The sequence below is a fragment of the Globicephala melas genome, chromosome 17, assembly GCF_963455315.2.
Source record: "Globicephala melas chromosome 17, mGloMel1.2, whole genome shotgun sequence".
In the NCBI taxonomy this organism is placed as follows: Eukaryota; Metazoa; Chordata; class Mammalia; order Artiodactyla; family Delphinidae; genus Globicephala; species Globicephala melas.
The window spans coordinates 61487522-61511155 of NC_083330.1; the positions used below are offsets into that span (position 1 = coordinate 61487522).

At 39.6% G+C, this 23634-nt stretch overlaps 1 protein-coding gene and 1 non-coding gene across 6 annotated transcripts in view; both read left to right on the forward strand.

Annotated features, from left to right (window-relative positions):
- The window catches only part of COL14A1 (collagen type XIV alpha 1 chain), a 268310-nt gene that overhangs the window by 127202 nt on the left and 117474 nt on the right, over positions 1–23634 (forward strand). For 4 of the 5 annotated variants that reach the window (XM_030875687.3, XM_030875690.3, XM_060287056.2 and 1 more), the window contains 6 exons: positions 692–751; positions 2357–2508; positions 10050–10179; positions 15885–16007; positions 18185–18334; positions 21425–21541. In XM_030875687.3, the coding sequence (XP_030731547.1) occupies positions 692–751; positions 2357–2508; positions 10050–10179; positions 15885–16007; positions 18185–18334; positions 21425–21541 (732 nt within the window). The remainder of the gene's footprint in view (positions 1–691; positions 752–2356; positions 2509–10049; positions 10180–15884; positions 16008–18184; positions 18335–21424; positions 21542–23634) is intronic. The other variant, XM_030875689.3, reaches the window with a different exon arrangement.
- On the forward strand, positions 4346–4452 carry LOC115863434 (U6 spliceosomal RNA). Its single transcript, XR_004043551.1, has one exon. It is a non-coding gene; the product is annotated as a U6 spliceosomal RNA (small nuclear RNA).

Below are 23634 nucleotides of genomic sequence, written 5' to 3' on the forward strand. Positions count from 1 at the left end.
ACAGAGCCCTCAGCTAATTCTATTAGAAATTCTGGACCTGGTATGACCCTTCTGAGTGGTCCCAAGTTGAGTCAAAGGGGCTGGGCCTTTCTATCCCTGCATCCCCAGTGATTGGAGGCAGGCCATCCCCTGACAGAGTCTGCAACCCCAGGCAAGGCAGTTACCAGAGCTCTGAGCCATTGGCAGCTGTACTCCAGAAGCTGCTGGATGAGTATGTTGATGAAGAGGGCATCTAGGCGGATCACCACACAGCAGCTCCATCCACTGGTTGTCCAGGGTGGATACAAGAAATAGCAGATGCACTTCTTATTGTCTTCCTTGCTGGTCCTATTTGGCAGCCCCTTTACAACTTGATCTATAGCACTGTTTAATTTCCTTTCCTCACCATGGTTATGCCCCATTTCAAAGTAACTGGGAGGTTTCACAATTTTATAGATGTAATTCAAGTGGTTATATGAAGGCTGGTATCTGTGGTTAGAAACTAACTTCTTTGGGTTTGTTTCCTTATCTGTGGAATAGATACAATGTCTACCTTACAACTCACTTCTCTCTTGCAACCGTGGTCAAGGTTGTTGTGAGAAACAAGTGACATAATATAGGTGAACTTTTCTTTGAAAACTATAAAGTGATATACACAAATGTATAGAGTTATCATCATTACAGAATTTTAAAGTGAGGAATATTTTTTTAGTTGACAGTGTTTGGACAGAACCGCCTACGACCGAAGCACCTACCAGGCCTGTGACATCAGGTAAGGACAAATAGAAGCCTGTTTACCCATAAGAAAAATTTGATTTAAACAGAAGTTATATTATCCCAGTTTTATTTGATTTATATGATTGATTAGGAACAGGGCATACCAGTTCAAATTTCACTCCCCTCAGAGCTCTCAACCTCTTCTTATCCCTAAATGCTAATTGGTCTTCTCGTCTACTAATCAGTATCACTGTGGTACTCTCTATTTTTCCCATCTTTGTTTTGAATTCCCATTCTAATCTTTTAGAGGACGTTAGTATCCAGCCCCAGGAGTCTCTGCCCTACTCTTGGTCTCAGTGCCTTCTCCTATTGCTTTCTGTTGAGAATTATTCATATCATAGTTTGCATGCATTTCTGTGGGTAACTGAGCCGTGGCTGGTGTATTGGTGTTCCTACATCAGCTATTTTCTCTCTCAGCTTAACTCTCCCCTCCGTTATAATATACCTCCCAACTAGTTGTCACAGTCAACTAGATTAAGCAAGTTTGTTGATATTTATTTCTTGACCTAAAACCTTTCAGTGAATCTCCAATACCATTCATTTATTCATTCGTTCACTGATTCATTCATTCTTCAGTTAACCTTTACTGAGCCCTTCTTTATGACCCCACATCTCTTAATCATAACATACAAGATGCTTCCTGACTGGGTTCTGCTTCCCTTCCTGGCCTCAACCATATGCTTCATGCTTTTCCCATATCCTCCTGCCATCTAGAACTCCTAACCCTGAAGGTGAGATGTCGCATTCTGTACCTACAGCCTAGTAGGTAAAGTTTTGCCTGATAAATGTCACTCTCCTGTCTCTTCTGTGACACTTTCACTATTTTTGTCGACTGTAGATCATTGTATGTCTTAAAGGCCTAACCAGTCTGACATACAGGAAAAGCTCAATGAACGTTTGCTGAATGAATGAATAAATGAATGAAGAGAAGAAAGAGTCCATGGCGATGGACAGAATGAAAGGAAGTTGGCACAAGAGGGAGAAGAAACAATGGGACAAATGAGAGAGCAGTCACTTTGGGAGATGAAAAGGAACGTGTCAGAGAAAACGAGGGAAGGAGTGTGGACAGATCTCAGAGAAAGGATGAAATCCATGTGGCCTGAGTGGATAGAGGCAGCCCTGGTGGGAGATTTGTGCTTTGAGTGACAAGTGTTAAAACAGAAATGGGGGAGCAGGTGATGGGATGTGTGTTGGATGCTAGATTGCACGCCGAGGTTGACCACATTTGGTCCCTCACGCCCACTTCTCCAGCTCAGGCCTAATGTGAAGTTCTCACAGTCGTGCTCCCCTTTGGGCTCCCCTTCTGGTTTCCTAGTCTAAGGGCTGCTCCCCAGTTCCCCTTCTTAGTGTATATACAGAGCTGGTGGTTTGAGGGATCCATGATCTCACCTTGAGATCTCTTAAGCCCATTTTTGTTTGCTACCAGTAGGTATCATGGCTCTCTATTAACTAAAGCTGAGTTGTTCTTGCTTCACCTGGGTCTACATGGTAGAGATACATTAAATGATACTTGTTGTCATGTCCACAAATCATCTCTGTAGCTCATTTTGACATATGATGGATGAAAAGTTCCTTAAATACTTGGTTGTGTTTATTCCAGTTTTCCGCACGGGAGTCAGAAACCTGGTTGTAGATGATGAAACCACTTCTAGCCTGCGGGTAAAATGGGACATTTCAGACAGCAGTGTGCAGCAGTTCAGGGTGACCTACCTGACTGCTCAAGGGGACCCTGCCGAAGAAGTGGTAGGAACGGTCTGTATAAATACAGCTGACTAGCAACTCCACAAGTTTCCTGACTAACCAGGCTAACGAGACTATTTCCTGAGATTAACGCAAGCTTTACTCCCGTTTCTTCATTTCTCTGGAAACTAATGTTTTTGCTTGATCCAAACTTAACAACTGGTCTCCTGATGACTTTCTTTCTCCGAAACGTGCTCCGCATACAACCTGCTTTAAATTGATAAAGCATCTGAACCTTCTTTACCGCTTTGCTTCTGTTTCCTTGACAACTTGTTAGAGCACAAAAATTGGGTCATAAATAGTCCATTATACACTTGTCTGTGTGTGTGAGTATATGTGTGTGTGTGTGTGAGTGTGTGTATACTTTTGAAATGTAAATTTTAAATATATAAACTTATTTATTTATTTTGGTTGTGTTGCATCTTTGCTGCTGCACGCGGGCTTTCTCTAGTTGCGGTGAGCAGGGGCTACTGTTTGTTGCAGTGCACAGGGCTTCTCATTGCGGTGGCTTCTCTTGTTGTGGAGCACGGGCTCTAGGCATACGGGCTCAGTAGTTGTGGCGTGTGGGCTCTAGAGCACAGGCTCAGTAGTTGTGGCACTTGGGCTTAGTTGCTCCGCGGCATGTGGGGTCTTCCCGGACCAGGGATTGCACCCGTTTCCCCTGCATTGGCAGGCGGATTCTTAACCACTGCAGCACCAGGGAAGTCCAATATATAAAATTCTGTATGTATATATACACATATATAACTTTTTTGCCCTTGGGAATCTGATTAGAAGTTTTTAAATGAAGCATAACTCAAAGGTCTTCTTTATGCAGTTGAAGTGTTCCTAATGAAATGCCATCCATTAACAAATAGTTGTATTTTTCACTGACATTGACTCTCTTTGAGCAGATTTATAGTCATTTCTAATGTATTCTTAATCATGAGTGTCTCCCTGTGGGATTTAGATTTTTATGTGTTGAGTTTTCTTTAAGTTGTTTCATCTGTATTTGTTTTTCTCTATTGAAAACCTGGGTAGACTCTTTTTTATTAAGAAATAAAGTGTTTTTATTTTTTTAAAATTAAAAAAAATTTTATACAGTTTTTAAAGGTTAGTTTCCATTTACAGCTATTACAAAATATTGGCTATATTCCCCATTTTGTATAATATATCCTTGAACCTGTCTTACACCCAATAGTTTGTGCCTCTAACTCCCCACCTCCCCACCTCTCCCCACTGGTAACTACCAGTTTGTTCTCTATATCTGTGAGTCTGCTTCTTTTTTGTTTTATTCACTAGTTTGTTGTATTTTTTAGATTCCACATATAAGTGATATCATACAGTATTTGTCTTTCTTTGCCTGACTTATTTCACTTAGCATAATGCCCTCCAAGTCCATCCAAGCTGTCACAAATGGCAAGATTTCATTCTTTTTTATGGCTGAGTACTATTCCATTGTGTATATGTACCACATTTTATTTATCCCTTCATTTGCTGATGGACGCTTAGGTTGTTTCCATATCTTGGCAATTGTAGGTAGTGCTGCTGTCAACATTGTGGTGCATGTATCTTTTTGAATTAGTGTTTTTGGAAAACTTGGGTACAGTCTTAATCGTGGCCTTCCCATGTTTTCTTTATTTACACCATACCATTCCTTTTACTCTAGAACCTGAAAATTGTTTCCTAGGCACACTTCCCATCAGGCCCAATAACTCCGGTTTGTATCCAAGAGAAATTTTTCCTTTTAGTTATGAAATATGCTTTATTTAGCTTCATTAGTTGCATTTCTTTCCCTCTGCTGCATTATATTTGTGACACTCTAGGGAAGAAATCTCCACATACATTATTGTTCAAGAATAGCATTATTGTGCTCGCTTCAGCAGCACATATACTAAAATTGAAACGATACAGAGAAGATTAGCATGGCCCCTGCGCAAGGATGACACGCAAATTCGTGAAGCGTTCCATATTTAAAAAAAAAAAAGAAAAGAAGAATAGCATTATTATCCTTTCTTCCTTTTCCTTACTTGTAAAGTCTTTGGTGGCAACTTATTTGTATCTGTATGATATCAATACATAAACCATGGTTTGAGCTCAAGAGTCTCTCAGGAAAGTACTTAATTTCAAGCTGATGGATGAATTGTTGTAGAACATAATGATAACACAATGGACAGTAACCACGTCCACTGTGAACAAGCAGAAGGTCCATGAAATCGGTCTGGGAGTACTTTTGGAAAATTAATGGACACTTGAACAAAATAGGTTGAATTATAAATTCACTCGGATCATAGATTTCAAATAATCCATGATTGGAAAATTCAAAAAAATTAAAATTGTGCTTAGCCGTGGTAACTAAAGACCTAATTTGGATGTTTTACTTTCCCTGTTATTGCCCTCATATTTTAACTTAGTCCCTAAAATGAAACCCATAAAAACTTCCCAGAGTGAGAGTTTTGTTTTGGTTTTTGTTTCTTCTCTTACCAAGAAACACATTAAGCTTCTTGCTAAATTATTCCCGCTAATTTGGAATGAGTTACAATTTAATCTTGTGCATGCACTTACAAGCTATGCAAGGTAAAATAATAATAATATTTACTTTGGATTATCTCTAGATAATTTTCCCTTTGCTAGTTTCTTTCATTTCACACTGTTTATTTTGAAACAAACTTGGACACCTAGATGAAGAAGAAAAGATCAAAAGTCTTCAACACACATGTGCCCCAGTTAAACAAACCCTTAATAAAAATGAAAAATATTGATAACTTTGTTGGTGATTATTTACTGTGCAGAAATATTTTTGCTCCACAGAAGAAAGTACTTTAGAATTCTTTAACTCTCAAGCCCCTATAGTGAATTCCAATGAAATTAGATTTGTTCACTCTTAATTTACAGGCATATTTTCAAGGACTCACCTGAGGAGTAATTGAGAATTTATATCTCAGTGTCTTATGAAATGTTACTACTATGTAAATGTAACGTATTATTATTACTGAAGACAGAAAGTGCATGCATCTAGATTTAGATTATAGAACCAACGTAGGTCAGGAACTTGAAGATCTATATTCACTCCCACACAGCAAATGCATATCTTAAATATTTTCTTTTTTTTGTTTTTTATTGAAGTATAATTGATTTACAATGTGTTAATTTCTGCTGTACAACAAAGTGATTCAGTTATACATATATATATTATATATACATTCTTTTTTTAAATATTCTTATCCATTATGGTTTATCATCCCAGTGCTATACAGTAGGACCTTGTTGTTTATCCATTATGTATATAATAGCTTCACCTGCTAACCCCAATCCCCCACTCAACCCCTCCCCCAACCCCTTCCCCTTGGCAACCACCAGTCTGTTCTCAATGTCTGTGACTCTGTTTCTGTTTTGTAGACAGGTTCAACCAAATGAATATCTTAAAATAATGATGCAGGCAGGGAAGGACAGATGGCTAAACCATATTACAAAAGTGAGAAAAGAAATGTCTGGATAAGAGAAATGCCTCTTACCATCTTTCCAAATTTTCCTTAACTATAAAAGCTGATTAAATTTACCTGAGGAAATGATAAGCTAAAGTATTGAAGTTAGAGAATAGTATAGGTATATTGTAAACCAAAGTCAGGCTTTAATATATATAAAGCAAGGGGAATTAAATTTACTTTTCCAATTGAGGTTAAGTGAAGTATTTCTTTATTTTCTAAGTATAATCAAATCTACCAAATATTCCCAATAAAAAGCTTTTGAACTCTTAGAAAGTAAAACCCCCTGTCAAATATTTCATAAGGATTGACTTTCAACTCTGCTCAGAAATATGGAGACGTAGCAATGACATTGCCCTGAATTTTGTTGTCAGGGGAGGGAGGTCTCACATGTCTTAATTTGTGAAAGGCCAATCAGGATTCCAGGCTTTTCTAGAACCTACATGTAAAAATCTAAAACCATGTGCTGAATTCTGAGAAATGTTCTAGAGTAGGGAAACTCAGAATGTGGCTCAGTCTCTTACAAGATAAGTTCAGGTATTAAGATTAAGCTTAGAAACGTTTACAGCAATCTGACATTGCTGGAACGTCCAAGAATATGACCGTATTTTCTGGCGATTTTGTTTTACTGTATTTTATAAAAATATTGGTCGTCAGGGACTGAGATTAAAACATAACGGCACTAGCCCTACCTAGTCTTTCACCATAGAAGGCATGAAAATCACTGTCTAGAAACAGAACTTTCTAAGATAGGAACAAACTGAGATGTGGGGAATCCTCTTCTACTGTGGAAACAGCTTGCTGGATGGATGGGATCCAGGCTGCTCTGAAGAGCTCTGGACAATAATGGAGCCAGACATGAAGTTGCATTTCTGAAAAAATTAAAAACATGAAGTTCACTGGTTAGATTTGCACCTCATTTACCCATGAGCGTCTTTTATAGAATTGTTTTCTCAACAAAACCATCATCTGCTATGACCTGTAGCATCTGTCTTTAATGGACACCTATCTTTTTTTTTTTTTTAAATTTTATTCGAGTATAGTTGATTTACACTATTGTGTTAGTTTCAGGTGTACAGCAAAGTGATTCAATTATACATATACGTATATTCATTCTTTTTTAGATTCTTTTCCCATATAGGTTATTACAGAATGTTAAGTAGAGTTCCCTGTGCTATACAGTAAGTCCTTGTTGGTTATCTATTTTGTATATAGTAGTGTGTGTATGTTAATCTCAAGCTCCTAATTTATCCCTTGCCCCCTACATGTTTCCCCTTTGGTAACCATAAGTTTGTTTTCACAATCTGTGAGTCTTTCTATTTTGTAAATAGGTTCATTTATATCATTTAAAAAAGCTAGATTCCACATATGAGTTATATCATATAATATTTGTCTTTCTCTGTCTGACTTCACTTAGTATGATAATCTCTAGGTCCATCTATGTTGCTGCAAATGGCATTATTTCCTTCTTTTTTATGGCTGAGTAATATTCCATCATATATATGTACCGCATCCTCTTTATCCATTCTTCTGTCGATGGACATTCAGGTTGCTTCCTTGTCCTTGCTATGGTAAATAGTGCTGCAATGAACATTGGAGTGCATGTATCTTTTTGAATTATGGTTTTATCTGGATATATGCCAAGGAGTGGGATTGCTGGATCATATGGTAGCTCTATTTTTAGTTTTTGAAGAAACCTCCATACTGTTCTGCATAGTGGTTGAACCAATTTACATTCCCAGTAACACTTTGGGAGGGTTCCCTTTTCTCCGCACCCTCTCCAGCACTTATTATTAGTAGACTTCTTGATGATGGCCATTCTGACAGGTGTGAGGTGATACCTTATTGTAGTTTTGATTTGCATTTCTCTAATAATCAGTGATGTTGAGCATCTTTTTATGTGCTATTCAGCCATCTGTATGTCTTTTTTTGGAGAAGTGTATATTTAGATCTTCTAAGTGGGGACCTATCTTTACCTTGCTTTGTGCAAACAAGCAGAGGTCAAGTAGAAGGAACTTTGAATGCCCAAGAGGTTTACATTTTATTCTTGGGAATGAGTATCATTAGGATAAAGAGGTTTGCTAGAGCAGTCAAGTGGGGTAGAGGGCAGTGATTTAAAAAGGCTCGGGAAGGCTTCCGTGGTGGCGCAGTGGTTGAGAGTCTGCCTGCCGATGCAGGGGGACACGGGTTCATGCCCCAGTCCGGGAAGATCCCACATGCCGCGGAGTGGCTGGGCCCGTGAGCCATGGCCGCTGAGCCTGCGCGTCCGGAGCCTGTGCTCCGCAACGGGAGTGGCCAGAACAATAAGAGGCCCGCGTACTGCAAAAAAAAAAAAAAAGGCTCAGGCCAGATATTCAGGATTTCAATATGGCTTTTTTTTTTAACCCAATAGCTATGTGGGTCTCAGTTTCTCCATCTGTAAAATGAGAGTAATCATACTTCTTACCTCAAAAGGTTGTGGTGAAGAGTAACTGAATTACTACATTAGAATACTTAGAGTAGTACTTGGCAGATAATAGCAGCTAGCTAAATGAGGGCTGTTATTATAAACCACAGCAACTACTACCTGGCAAGCAAAAATGAGCCCTCCGGAATGGTCCCATTGCTTTTCAGTACCCTACAGGCTAAACTTGATTGGTTCCAAGGCCGTGTGCTTCTCAGTTTGAGAGATGACCTTATATAAGGAACATCATCATGGGTGGTTTGCTAGGCAGACAGCTCGGAACAAATGCCCAGGCTCTGGGCTCCAGAGGGTTATATTGAAAAGAAATGCCCTAAAGGAAGCTGCATGGATAGGCTAAGACAAGACAGGGCAACCACAGTTCTTTCTTTACAAGTTCTTAATGCCAGGGTTATCTAACTCATTTTAGAATAAAACAGAGCTCCTTTTATAAAATCTCCCTCCCAGGACTACATCAGTACCATCCGGTGTATTTCAGTGTCATTTCACATGAGGAGAAAATCATATTACTCTAATATAAATCACTTAATTCAGACTTCCTTTTTCATATTAAAAAAAAAAATCCTGCTTTTAGAGCTTAGCAATATCTTAGCAACAGCTGCTTCTGAGTTCACCTCGAGGCTTTCGAGGGCTTTTTCCATGATTTATAGGTTCCTTCCCTCATCCAGAAGTAGACAGCATGCCCTTTGCCTGCTGGCATTTTACCCAGCTCTTGAATCCAAAAGCATCTCCAGCTGTCCCAGTCTTGTGACTCCCTTAAATGCGTTTGGGTCAGTTCTTACAACCTAGCATTTTTTCCAACCATGATTAAGTCTTTTAAATGGCCCAGAGATGTGCCAGCATCGCACTGCTGAAGCCTAGGCAGAAAGTTCTGTGGTTTTAGTATTGAGAACATGTGGCTTTTCTGGTCCACATATTCTTTTAGAGATGCCAGGATTCGCACTGCTGAGCCACATGGAACATTGCACTGATGCTCGAGCGGTGTCCACCCCATCGCTGCATTTTATTTTATGCAGCCTTTAGAGTCAGAGGCATGGTGATTTCAGATTGAGGAAGACATCTCCTTTCAGAAATAAAAAAGCTGCGACATTGTTTAGTGTCATTGGTAAATATCTTTCAACTCGGAAATCTTGGATTTAATGTGTGGTAATGTTGTTCTTGGCTAGCATCCACCCTTTTCTAAAATACTGGGATTAGATGATCTCTGAAAGGGAAAGAATGGAAGGCTGAATTTTCAAGAGGATTTCAAGTAGAATCCAATGTGATATGCGGGCTAGATTATAGAATGAACACTCCTAAGCCATAAACACCTGCTTTCCAAAAGGAAGATTATTCTCTCTTCTGGCTGCTTTACAAATACTGAAAAGATGTTGAGAGAAGACCACCCCTTAGGGCTTAAGAGCTTCAAACTTAAGCCTTCCGTATTAGTGATTAGAAACTAAGGAGTGTTCTGAGGGGAATTTCAGAGAGAAATGCTTTTGCATGAATGCCCTTCTTTCTTATCATCACCCTCCAAGCACATCTCCTTGCTTCTAATTATTTCAGCACGCCTACAGTCCCACCGCATTAATAGAGCAGCAGGAATGAAAGTCTTAACTAAGACCACGGTCCTTTGCTTTTCTCTTCAGGTTATGGTGCCTGGAAGCCAGAACAATCTCCTTCTGAAGAATCTGCTTTCCGATACTGAATACAAAGTCACAGTGACTCCCATTTACGATGATGGAGAAGGGGTCAGTGTCTCTGCCCCTGGAAAAACCTGTGAGTGAAGCTTTCCCCCTGTGGTCACTAGCTGACTAATTAGGTGAAAATGCTTGTCCTGTGTAATGCAACCCGCCCGGGTAGCCGCAGTGCAGCGGGGTGAAAAGAGCAAAAATGATTTGGAAAGAGAAAATCCGTTTGAATTCTGTCTTCACACATTCAAGCTGCGTGACTTTGAGCAAGTTGTTTCACTGATCTGGGCTTCCGTTTTCTTGTCTCTAAAACCTAAGACTTAAAATACAACTACATCTTACTCCTCCAGCGTCTAATTCATCCCAAGTCCTGCTGAGTCTCTAAAATACATTCTACGTGCCTATCCACTTTCTCTTCATCTAACTCCATCCCCAATCCAAGCCCCACTCTCCCACTCGAATGAGTCTTCCTGCTTCCATTCTTGGATCCTTTATTCTCCTCACAGCAGCCTGAGAAGCTTTTGAAAACATGAATGATCTCATGTCACACCTTCATTTTAAGCCACCCAACAGCTTCCCATTGTACTCGGGCTAAAATCTAATGTCCTTCCCAGGCCCTCCAAGGCCCTAGGTGACCTGGACCCTGCTCTTTGATCTCCTCTCCTGACAGTTCCCTCAGCCATACCTCCTTTCCTGCTCTTCACTGGACTTTTTAAGCTTGTTTCTGCCTTAGAACCTATGCACTAGCCATTCCTTCCGTAGGAAATATCCTTTCCCGGATGTTTGCCTTTCTGGCTTTTTCTTGTCATTTTGGTCTCAGCTCCATGTCACCTGCTCAGGCTTTTCTGACCACCCATGCAAAGCAGCTCCCACTCTTTCTGATATCATCCTGGGTTGTTTTTGTTATCGTTTTTTTGTTTTTGGTCATGTCATGGCCCTATTTGCTATCTGATACTTTCTTGCTTACTCATGTATTTGTTCACTGTCTGTCTCCCATCCCTGGAGAGCAGCATCATAAGTTCCCAGGACCTCACCTGTACTGTCATCTCTGCATATACCAAGCTCCTACAGTGCTGTGTGGCACAGAGAAGGCAGCACAGCATGTGTGTTGTAGATGTCTTGGTCATGATGATCAAGTGAGAAGCATGCATGAAAACACATGGTCAGAGCACCACAGAGTCTAAGTTGTCTTCATTACTGTTGTGATGCTACTTGCATGAAGATGACCCCAGAAGCTGGTGGCTTAAAACAGCAACCATTTTATTGTATTGCTTGATTTTGTGGGTCAGGATGTTAGGCAAGCCTTGCTGGAAAATCCTTCTGTTTCACGTAGTATTGACCACAGTTACCTGGTGGCTGGGTTGGTCTGGAGGGTCCAAAACAACTTTACCCACGTGCCCGGCATCTTGGTGGAGATGCCCAGAGGCTGGGCCCCTTCATGTCATTTTAGCATGTTTCCATGTGGTCTTTCCAGCAAGATAGTCATGGTTTTTACATGATGACTCAGGACTATAAGAGCAAGAGTTCCAAGAGGTGGAAAGTGGAAACTGTCAGGACAGTTAAGGGCTATGCTTGGAACTAGTACAATGTCGTTTCTGCTGTCGTCTGTTGGTCAAGGTGGTCATAGAACCCAATTCAAAGAGAGCATCATACCTTCCACCTCTCAATGGGAGGAAGGACAAAAAACCTGGGCTGATCTTCAATCTACCACAGTTACTAAGCCATTATGTGTGATTAGGTGCAGAATGGTAGCAAGGGCTGAATTCTCTACCTGGGCACCTAAGTATGGATTTTTTTTTTTTTTTTTTTTTTGTGGTACGCGGACCTCTCACCCTTGTGGCCTCTCCCGCCGCGGAGCACAGGCCCCGGACGCACAGGCCCAGCGGCCATGGCCCATGGGCCCAGCCGCTCCGTGGCATGCGGGACCCTCCAGGACCGGGGCACGAACCCGCGTCCCCTGCATTGGCAGGCGGACTCCCAACCACTGCGCCACCAGGGAAGCCCCTAAGTATGGATTTTTTAATTAAGTATAAAAGTTATTAAAATTCTGTAGCTGCAAAACCCAAAGTCCTGACTCTGCTCAGCTGAGCAAATGGGTATTATTAGCTCCTCCTTCGACAGCGTTGGCATCTCCCCCTCCTCCCCGGGCCCGTGCTATGAGGGCCTCCACCCACGCTCACACCAAGCCTGCACAGTTTGCTAAATATCGTCCGGATCAGAGTATTAGCAGCCACATGAGCTGCTACGGCTATTTCCTTAGGGGTCATGTAGAAGGAGAGAAGGAAAGGGAAGAGCAGAGCAGTGGGACAGCACCGAGCTCTTCATTTCACTTTTTCCATATGTTGGCATATTGATTTGATCAGCATATTGGCATTTCTAGCATCTTTTGGTATTTTGCTGCTAAATAAACGGTTGAGAACCACAGACTTAAACAGCAATTTAAGAAGTAAAGAAGTAGTTATTCACCTAACATTTATGAAGCATCTACCATGTGCTTTTTTTTTTTTAACATCTTTATTGGAGTATAATTGCTTTACAATGGTGTGTTAGTTTCTGCTGTATAACAAAGTGAATCAGTTTTACATATACGTATGTCCCCATATCTCTTCCCTCTTGCATCTCCCTCCCTCCCACCCTCCCTATCCCACCTCTCTAGGTGGTCACAAAGCACTTAGCTGATCTCCTTGTGCTATGTGGCTGCTTCCCACTAGCTATCTTTTTTACATTTGGTAGTGTATATATGCCTCTCCTACTCTCACTTCGTCCCAGTTTCCCCTTCCCCCTCCCCATGTCCTCAAGTCCATTCTCTACATCTGTGCCTTTATTCCTGTCTTGCACCTAGGTTCTTCAGAACCATTTTTCTTTTTTTAGATGCCATATATATGGGTTAGCGTATGGTATTTATTTTTCTCTCTCTGACTTACTTCACTTTGTATGACAGACTCTAGGTCCATCCACTTCACTACAAATAACTCAATTTCGTTTCTTTTTATGGCTGAGAAATATTCCACTGTATATATGTCACACATCTTCTTTATCCATTCATCTGTTGATGGACATTAGGTTGCTTCCATGTCCTGGCTATTGTAAATAGTGCTGCAATGAACATTGTGGTACATGACTCTTTTTGAATTATGGTTTTCTCAGGGTATATGCCCAGTAGTGGGATTGCTGGGTCATATGGTAATTCTATTTTTAGTTTTTTAAGGAACCTCCATACTGTTCTCCATAGTGGCTGTATGAATTTACATTCCCACCAACAGTGCAAGAGGGTTCCCTTTTCTCCACACCATCTTCTGCATTTACTGTTTGTAGATTTATTGATGAGGCCCATTCCTGCTGGTGTGAGGTGATACCTCATTGTAGTTTTGGTTTGCTTTTCTCTAATGATTAATGATGTTGAGCATCCTTTCATGTGTTTGTTGGCAATCTGTATATCTTCATTGAGAAATGTCTATTTAGGTCTTCTGCCCATTTTTAGATTGGGTTGTTTGTTTTTTTTGATATTGAGCTACATGAGCTGCTTGTAAATTTTGGAGATTAATCCTTTGTCAGTTGCTTCATCTGCAAATATTTCTCCCATTTTGAAGGTTGTCTTTTTGTCTTGTTTATGTTTTCCTTTGCTATGCAAAAGATTTTAAGTTTCATTAGGTCCCATTTTTTTATTTTTGTTTTTATTTCCATTACTTTCGGAGGTGGGTCAAAAAGGATCTTGCTGTGATTTATGTCATAGAGTGTTCTGCCTATGTTTTCCTCTAAGAGGTTTATAGTGTCTGGCCTTACATTTAGGTCTTTAATCCATTTTGAGTTTATTTTTGTGTATGGTGTTAGGGAGTGTTCTAATTTCACTGTTTAGAAATTAATTTAGCTGTCCAGTTTTCCCAGCACCACTTATTGAAGAGGCTGTCTTTTCTCCATTGTGTATTCTTGCCTCCTTTATCAAAGATAAGGTGACCATATGTGCGTGGGTTTATCTCTCGGCTTTCTGTCCTGTTCCATTGATCTATATTTATGTTTTGTGCCAGTACCATATTGTCTTGATTACTGTAGCTTTGTAGTATAGTCTGGAGTCCAGGAGCCTGATTCTTCCAACTCCGTTTGTCTTTCTCAAGATTGCTTTGGCTATTCAGGGTCTTTTGTGTTTCTGTACAAATGCTACCAGAAAACTACTAGAGCTAATCAATGAATTTGGTAAAGTAGCAGGATACAAAAGCAATGCACAGAAATCTCTTGCATTCCTATACACTAATGATGAAAAATCTGAAAGAGAAATTAAGGAAGCACTTCCATTTACCACTGCAACAAAAAGAATAAAATACGTAGGAGTAAACCTACCCAAGGAGGCAAAAGATCTGTATACAGAAAAGTATAAGACACTGATGAAAGAAATGAAAGGTGATACAAACAGATGGAGAGATATACCATGGTCTTGGATTGGAGGAATCAACATTTTGAAAATGGCTATACTACCGAAAGCAATCTACCATGTGCTTTTAAATATAAATTTAAAAAAAAAAAAAAGCAGGCAAGAGTGGTTTAAAAGTAGCATAGTAAATTCTGCTCTTTAGAGTTGGTTTTGGATTTTGTTATGTAACACTCTAAAGTTCCATAAAATTACCTTAAATCCACCACTGCTGGGGGGAGGGGAGGAAGGCAGTGGGAAGGCAAAGGGGCTCCATCAAGGCTGATGACCTGGACTCGAAGAACTACTTTTAACTTTCACATGTTAAAAATTAGCATAATTTGTATATGTGGGTTCTAAAAAATACAACGAAGTAATGAATATAACATAAAAGAAGCAGTCTCAAGGGTATAGAGAGCAAACTAGTGGTTACCAGTGGTGCAGGGGGGGAAATGTAGGGGTGCGGCGGTGGGAGGTACAAATTATTGGGTGTAAGATAGGCTTAAGGATGTCTTGTAGAACACGGGGAATACAGCCACTATTTTGTAATAACTGTAAATGAAAAGTAACCTTTAAAAATTGTATAAAAATTAAAAAAATTTAAAATAACATAATTTGTAAGAGAGTTCCATGATACACTCACACAAATAAAAACTATTTAAAGACTATTACTATAGAAATATGACTTAAACTTCATTACGGAAATACTATCACATTTAACAGTATCTTTACAGTAAAATTATTTCAAACTGTGTCCTTTGAAATAAGTTTGGATGGTCCACATTTTTTAAGCAGTGGTCAACACAACTAAATTCTCAACAACAAAGTGATAATGATAATATCCATCAATATTCACAATATTTTACAAAGGTCCTTCATATAAATGGCTTTAATGTTTTGACAAAAAATTGATGGATGATGATATAAAGTTTCAAAAAATATAGGTAATGTGAAGATGAAAGCAAAAAAAATCATCAGCATCTTACCTCTGAGAATTACCATCATTACTATTATCTAATCATCCTTGATACAGCTGTACAAACATCCTTTGACAGTGAAACAGAGTGGTGTGTCAACAGAAATTTTTTAATAAACACTACTCAATTCAGTTTTACTTAAAAGTAAGTGAAGAAGAAGGAACCCAAATATCATTGAATGAACTGCTGATCTTTAGAAAACAGTGTTTTACCACAAGAACAATTATTTTCTATTATTTAATATTTAACACAACCATGGATTCTCAAAGGCTTCTTACCATGTGTTTTAGCACATTTCCCTTGTAAGTATTTTTAACATTGTGGGAAGATATCTTAGATTTTGTTATCCACAGGGTAGGTTGTAAAGATGGAAACCACACTAAACCCCCTTTTTTCATTTTCCTTCCTGACCAGTGCCACCTTCTGGTCCCCAAAACTTACAGGTTTCAGAAGAATGGTATAACAGATTGCGCATTACATGGGATCCCCCATCTTCCCCTGTAAAGGGCTATAGGATTGTCTATAAACCTGTCAGTGGTAAGTCATGCTTTTTAAAAAAAATATTGTCTTTCAAGATAGGTTATTTTTGTTTTTACTTTCTATGTTTGGTTTCATCTTTGGCTTTAAGAAATGGGAAGTGTCTCTTACCATTTTGGAAAAAAAAAAGGCTTTGAACTTATGACCTTACGTAAAAATAACTGATACGCTAAGGAGCAGAATATGTACTTAGTTTACACCTGACCTAGACACACCCCAGACAAGGAGCTGCCTAAGCCGGCCTTGACTCCATAGCAGTAGGAAGCTTCTAGGGCTCGATGAGTATTTGGAATCTGTAATCTCTAATTCCTCTTCTACCTCTTCTTGAATTAGTTGGAAAAACTCCATTTACCAACTTCTCAGTCTCCTTATTTTGGAAACTACGTTAAGGTATGAAATTCATCAGAGCCCTAAGATTGTGGTAGTAAAAGGCTTTCTCATAAACCTCTCAGCCACCTTGATCACCTCTGTCCTTACTTCCCACATCATTATTTCCTGAAGGCAGGAGAATGACCCAGATGGGGGAGATTGTACCCTTGGTCCATCTGCCCGTGGAGACCATGGGCAACTTCAACTGTTACAGTATCATCTCCTGACACTGAGTACTTTCACGAAGTTTAAACAGGAGGCTAAAAATAGATATTATAAGAGTCTTCTCAGTTTTCTGGACTTGGGCCTTCAGTACTCCAATTGTTCAGCAGGAAAGGGTTCTCCTATTATTTCTCTTGATTTGGCAGGAAAATTTAAAAATCATCCTCTGGGTCATTAAAAAGCTCTTTCTGCCCTCAAAAACTCTGTGAGTCTCAATCTGTCATCTGAGATGTAGCTCTTGCCTCTAAAACACCTTCCAGACTTTTCTATTGTGTCCCATTATCTAGGTCCATACAGTTAAAATACTCCACCTCCAATTTCTCCAGACAAACATATCTATGAACCATAAAAATGAAAGAGCAAGAATATACCATGAATGCACAAGACTGATGCCTTGGGATCCAACACCAACTTTTTTGTTTCTTTTCTTTAGGCCTGAGGCACGTGTTCATTTGCAAAACAGCCCTGCTGAATTTATTCTTTGGACCATTCTATAAATACTTACCAGATTTTCTGAGGGAAAATAGCTTTGTTTTAGGCCAGTGGTTCTTAACTGGTACAGTTTTGCTGCCCAACAGAGATATTTTGGTTGTCTACGTTCTATCCCAACTTGGGGTGTAGGGAGTTGCTATTGGCCTCTAGCAGGTACAGTTAAGCATCTTACAAGTCACTGTAGGCAACTTACTCCCCCATAGCTCCAGAATAAAAAATTATCTAGCCCAAAATGTCAACAGTGCTGAGGTTGAAAAATCCGGTTCTAGGTCAAGTGGAAGAACTGTATGATGTCATTTGCATTGAGAGTTGGGGGTGTGGGAAAATCTCTGCTGAGATAACACATACATACAGAAAAATATAAATATATTGTTGGAAGGAGGGGGTTCTGGAGTAAAGTGATAAGTATTTTAGGACCTTATTAAGTCAAAGCGCTCAAAGAATGAGCACATAGGGGAAGAGGCAGGAGGTAAATACACTTGTATAGGACATAGCATGGAGTGTTTTTAATGATCAGAGATTCCGCTGGGTTGAAACAGAGATGAAAATGTAGAAGCCCAAAGAAGCCAGATAGTCAAGGGCCTTGGAGTACAAGTGTCATCTGTCTGGTCTTAAAAAGCATAAGAGGAGTGGATAAACCCCATAATGGTAACATATATGCTGGTCCCCCATGTGGCAAGGTATGGCATAGTGTCCATGATAAAATTTGCTGCTAAGGCCACTTGCATGCTGTCCGGGGACAAAGCTAGGTGCCTGAGGTGGGGTAACTGAAAATGACTTCTGTTTAGCACATGCCCCAAATCCTATGACAACGATAGGAGCTCCACTGTGAAGGCCTCGCACCATGGTGGGTGGTGGATTGTGGGGTGGGCCAGCTTCTTCAAGTACTAGGGGAAGAACTAGTTGCCTAAAAAGAGCCTTAGGCTGGGAGTCAGGTGTGTAAGTCTTGGAGCTAAATGGGGCTAGATTCAAACCCCAGCTCTGCTGTTTGCCTTTGGGACAATCTGAAACACAGTGGAATAAGTACTGTTACTTCAGGAGTGTTTCCATTTTTCCACATTCTGTTATAACTGAAATACACTCTTTCTTCTTAGTTGCTGGCCCAACGCTGGAAACATTCGTAGGGGCTAACATCAACACCATCCTTATTACAAACCTCCTCAGTGGGATGGACTACAACGTGAAAATATTCGCTTCCCAGGCCTCAGGTTTCAGCGACGCTCTAACAGGCGTGGTGAAAACACGTAAGACTGATGTCCTGTCACTTCAGCCCCTGCATGTGGTTTTGCTGCTTTGTTTTCCCTATAACTCAACCCCTGCTTCAACTTGGCGGTTGGTTTTTCTTTTCCTCAGCCTTGCCCTTTCTGGATGGTGTTTCGTGGAAAGAAAGGTGTGCTCCTTACTCAGGGCTATAGTTCAGAGTCCTGGTTGGCAGACGGAATGTCAGAACCTGGCATTCCAATATATTTGATGGTGGTGGATGGGATTTCCTTCTGGGAAGTCTTTGCTGGTATTTTTCAAATTAGGTGAAATTTTCCAACCAACCTGTATAGCCTGATGCGGCCAAAAGCTATCAAAGTTGAGCCGGGGGAAATTTGCCTTTTCTCAAAGCCTTTGCCCCTTCTCTCTCTCTCTCTCTCTCTCTCTCTCTCTCTCACACTATCTCGTGTGCGCGCGCACACACACACACACACACACATACACACCCCATCCATAAAAGATACTTGCACCACTCAAAAGACTTCCTTCTCTATCTTTGAAGGGTTTACATGCTGTCTGCTCACCATCTGGGACTTCTCCTTGGCATGCACCGCTCGCAGACACCCATGGCATAATACAGTGTTTTCCAACTCCAGCACATATGTTCCATATTCCTGACGTTTGTTATGCTTCCACACCATCTGTTTAATATATTTCTTTAAATGGACTTACAGTTTCTGTTTTTTTTTTTTTTACTTAAATGCTTTTAAAACCCACAAATGACTCTAAACAGAAAACCAGTATTTTCAATACATGTTAAAGGTTAATACATAAATGACCAAAATAAACAGGGTTTGGCTGTGTGATCACTGAAATTATCCTGAGTGCTATCAACAGTACATGCCCCATACTCGAGAATGATCATCATGGTATAATCAGAAGTATAAACCTTAAATCTTCTACTTATTAGCTAAGGCCTTGAGCAAATTACTTAACTTCTCTGAGCCTAAATTTTCTCAACTCCGAGATGAAGATAATCATAACTGTTTACAGGCTGCTTGGCAGGATTAAAGAGATAATGTATAAAAAGTGTCTACCATATGGCAAGCACTCAATGAATAGCCACTATTATTATTGTAATAATTGTGCTTTATGCATTTGGGCCATATCTCACTCTGACTGCTAATCAAAAAATTAATCCGATAAAAGGAATTTGTAAGGATGAGGCATATATTAGACCAAACCCCAAGCCACCTATATCTGGCAACTATGTTTTATATAGGGCCTATCCTTTCATTAGAGAAAGCTTCCTGAATTCTCTTTTATGGAATATATTTAGATTTTAAAGGCGAGGTATGGAATCAATTTAATCTCAGAAGAAATAGTCTCTGTCTTCAACAGACCTAGGAAGGCTTTGGCCTGTGGTTCTGATCTCGTACTTGGCTGTTGAAATGATACTGTTTTAGGTACTACTGTAAACTGCAAGTAATTTCCCTGTGTTGTGCCATTATAGCAACCCCTCAGTCCCTCCTTAGGAATAGCTTGGAGTCCCCTGTGCATTTCCCTACCCTTTCTTACCTCTCTCCTCTAGTTTATCTTCATTTTCCTCTCCAGATTACCCTTTCTGTTTGTGCCATGTTTTATGTCCATGATTTTCTATTGGTCTTTCTTCTCCTTACTCTTTCTTGTCTCTTTTTATCCTCCTTTCTCTGCTCCCCTCTTCCTTCTGTTTCATCCCTCTTCTCCCCTTTATTAAATGTGGTGATTATTCCAAATATATTTTAAAAGACTGAGGGTATTGAACTGTTTTATAGTCTACCCTTAAAGTAAAAATTAGATTGGCTTATTATTTGTTTTCTCTCTTTCTCCCAAGCAAGATAAAACCCCATACAATGGCAAATAAATTAATTCAAGGTGTTTTTAAAATTTAGTGTGGTTATATAAATCGTTATTGATTTCCTTTTTTCTTGGGGGGAGAGGGTTGTTTAATTGGCCTTAGGGAAGAAGGTTTTCCCTTGCTGACCTAACAGAAAGGAATAATGTCAAGATGCAAACTGATTAGTCTAGATTATCTCTACTGTCTTGAAAAGTAATTATAAGCTATTTTTAAACTTTATGAAGTAGCTAAAAGAGAGGGGAAGTATGAGGAAATGATGTGGATGAAGTCAGAGGTCATTAGAGAAAGTAAACATTCTTAATTTTCTGCTCTTTCTGCTTGGCTCTAAGTGATAAACACTGAATGTTTAGTCCTCTATTGTATTGGAGAAACAATATTTTTACTGCTTCCCCAAATAAACTCCCTGTGAATCATTTTTGAATATCACAGCGTTTGCTCTAAGAGTATAAGAATCTGTGTATTTCTTTTGATTATTTTTTATCTGTGTAAAATCTTTCCTTTTTAAATTTTCAAATACGTATACATTCTCATTCAATCATGTTTTGAAGACCAGTCGGTGTGAACTGCTTCTGTCTGAATAAGACTTCCCCTTTGTCTGCTTTGCTCTTCCCTTTCATTTAAACCATGACTATCTTTCAGTGGTTGATGAGTGTATATCGTATTAAACGTTTTTATTATAAAAGTATTATATATTAATTGTGGAATATTTTAAAAGCACACATAAATAAAGAGGAAAGATTTAAAATCACCCATAAGTTTACTACCCTTGCTTCTGGTCTTTTCCAGAATATATATTTTCTTTTGTGTTTGCAGACAGACCCTATCATACATCATGTTTTGCAACTGTTTTTTTTTTTTTTTGGGGGGTACGCGGGCCTCTCACTGTTGTGGCCTCTCCCGTTGCGGAGCACAGGCTCCGGACGCGCAGACTCAGCGGCCATGGCTCACGGGCCCAGCCGCTGCGCGGCATGTGGGATCTTCCTGGACCGGGGCATGAACTCGCGTCCCCTGCATCGGCAGGCGGACTCTCAACCACCGCACCACCAGGGAAGCCCGCAACTGCTTTTTTAAGTTATAAAATAGTTAATCTTTTGTGCACTAATTTATTGTGACTTTACGAATTTCCCACCACTGGCTACGGAAATTTGAATTCGAATTTTAGCATGTTAATTCAGACTTGGGGACATTTGTGGCATTGTCTGCAATATGACATAGTTATGTTTCTATTTCACTACAGTGTTTTTGGGTGTGACCAATCTTCAGGCAGACCAGATCCAAACAACCAGCGTGTGTGCTCGCTGGCAGGTGCAACGTCATGCCACTGCCTACAGGATAGTTATCGAATCCCGTCAGGGTAAGTGCAATCCATCACATATGTTTTTGTCAATACTCATGTACTCTGTGCCAATCACTGTGGACAACACACAAGGAACATTAGACAAAAGCATTCTTTTGAGGAGGCAATATTATGTTATGGATCGTGCAGGGGTTTGGAATCAGGACGGCTGGTTAAGCCAATTTTTTAACCTCTCCAAACCTCCATTTTCCCATCTGTAGTTAATGGGTAGAACCGTAGTGCTGATCTTGTGGCATTCTGCTAGGATTAAGCTGAGAGAATCCGTGTAAAACATTTGCAACAGTGCTTTGCACGTATTAAGCACCCAGGAAATGTAAGCTGCTATTGGTGATAGGAGCTGAATAGGCAGGACTGGTAACATATGTTAAAATTATATGGCGCTGTTATGTTGGTCTTTACTCCATGGGGATCTAGGTTTGACTCTAATGTTTTTCTCAGTGATTTTTTTTTTTTTTTTTTACTTTTGCGGATAATTGATGAGCAGCAAACCCTCATTCAGGAGATGATATGAGGTATCTATGCTATCATGGACGGGTTCTTCAGCGTCACGGCTCTCAAGTACATCTACAATTTGGGACTTGGCTTCAAAGTTGAAACACTAAAAATGTCTGCTTATTTTCACTAAAAGTATCAAGAAGAATGACAAAAGACTGATTCCCCAAAAATGAGTTTATAGGGACCATTAATCCTCTTTTCACATTATCAGCATGAGTAATATTCAGAAGATGAGATCCAATAAATGAAAATTACTTTAATCAGATTTGTATTATCAGTAGAAGAGATGCGTCTTGTTATTTTGGGGGAGGACATAGACACTAGAGAATCCCAGATGATTTTTTTTAACCTTTCAAACTTGCTAATAAGATCGTTAAATATTTTTTCTTTCTGGGTAAATGATCATGGTTTCCCCATTTGAAAAAGCAGAAAGAGCTAATTTTTCGGGTCTGGATAGGACTGAGTTTAGTTCGTAGCCCACATCCCTGGCTATAACTACATTCAACATGCAGAAATCCCACTTTTGATCCAATCCAGAAAGTGGAAAGCACAGTTTAGTAGAGTGCTGAGAGTGTTTGGAAATATGCTGAAAATACGAGACTAGGAGATGAGAACAGGAGAAGAGATTCCTGCCAACACCAGCCAAGGCATTGTCTCCGCAGGCGTGCTTAAGCTATTAATTCCTTGATTCCCTGCATGTGATCCCATAAGGGTCTCTTTAGCCAGACTGGCTAAGCTTACGGGAGTGGCTTTAATCTGGAATAAACATTGAATAAGGGAAAGTCAGGACAAACCATATGGGTTTTATGGTGGTTTTATGTGATTTATGGGATGCTTAAGCAGAATTAGATGAAAGATATGCAAGTGTTTGAGAAACAACTATAAATCTTGAGGAGTTATGTTTCATTTATCTTTTTAAGGCTAGCTAAGTCGCACTTTAATATAGAACGGTTGACATTTATCACATTTTGGTGGTATTTGTTAAGCTTTAACAAAATAGTAGCTATAAAAATCACACTTCCAAACTACTCCAGAATATTTTTATCTTTTATATCATTTAAGAAGTTGGCATTGAGACATAGGTTCCTGTAGATATTCACTGGCTTTCATTAAAAATTATAATTATATAGATTGACATAAAGATATCAAAACTGTCTATCACGGATTAGTGAAATCCATCAGTTTATTATTATTATTTTTTAATGATTTTACTTTGGCATATTTGCAAAATGGCACTGGGATTCTTATCAGAGGATGTGATTGACGGGTCTGATAACATTGATCTGGTAATTTAAAACCTCAGTATGCTCTTTCTGATGCCAAGATTTTTACTAGCAAAAAATGCAAGTCCCTATTTCCTTCTTCCAGTTAATTTGTACTCTCCCAGGATTGTTTTCAGGCTGCCAAAAACCTCTTTGACTGAGCCTCAACAGTCTCAATTCAATAGGAACGGACAAAAGTGTTGCTCAATTTATTTTTCATCAGCACTTATAGCTGAGAGATTTATAAGCCCAGTTAGCCTACATCTTACTCACTCAGGTGTCCAACTGAATATTATTAACCAACTAGACAGCAACAGATTCTAATGGATGTTT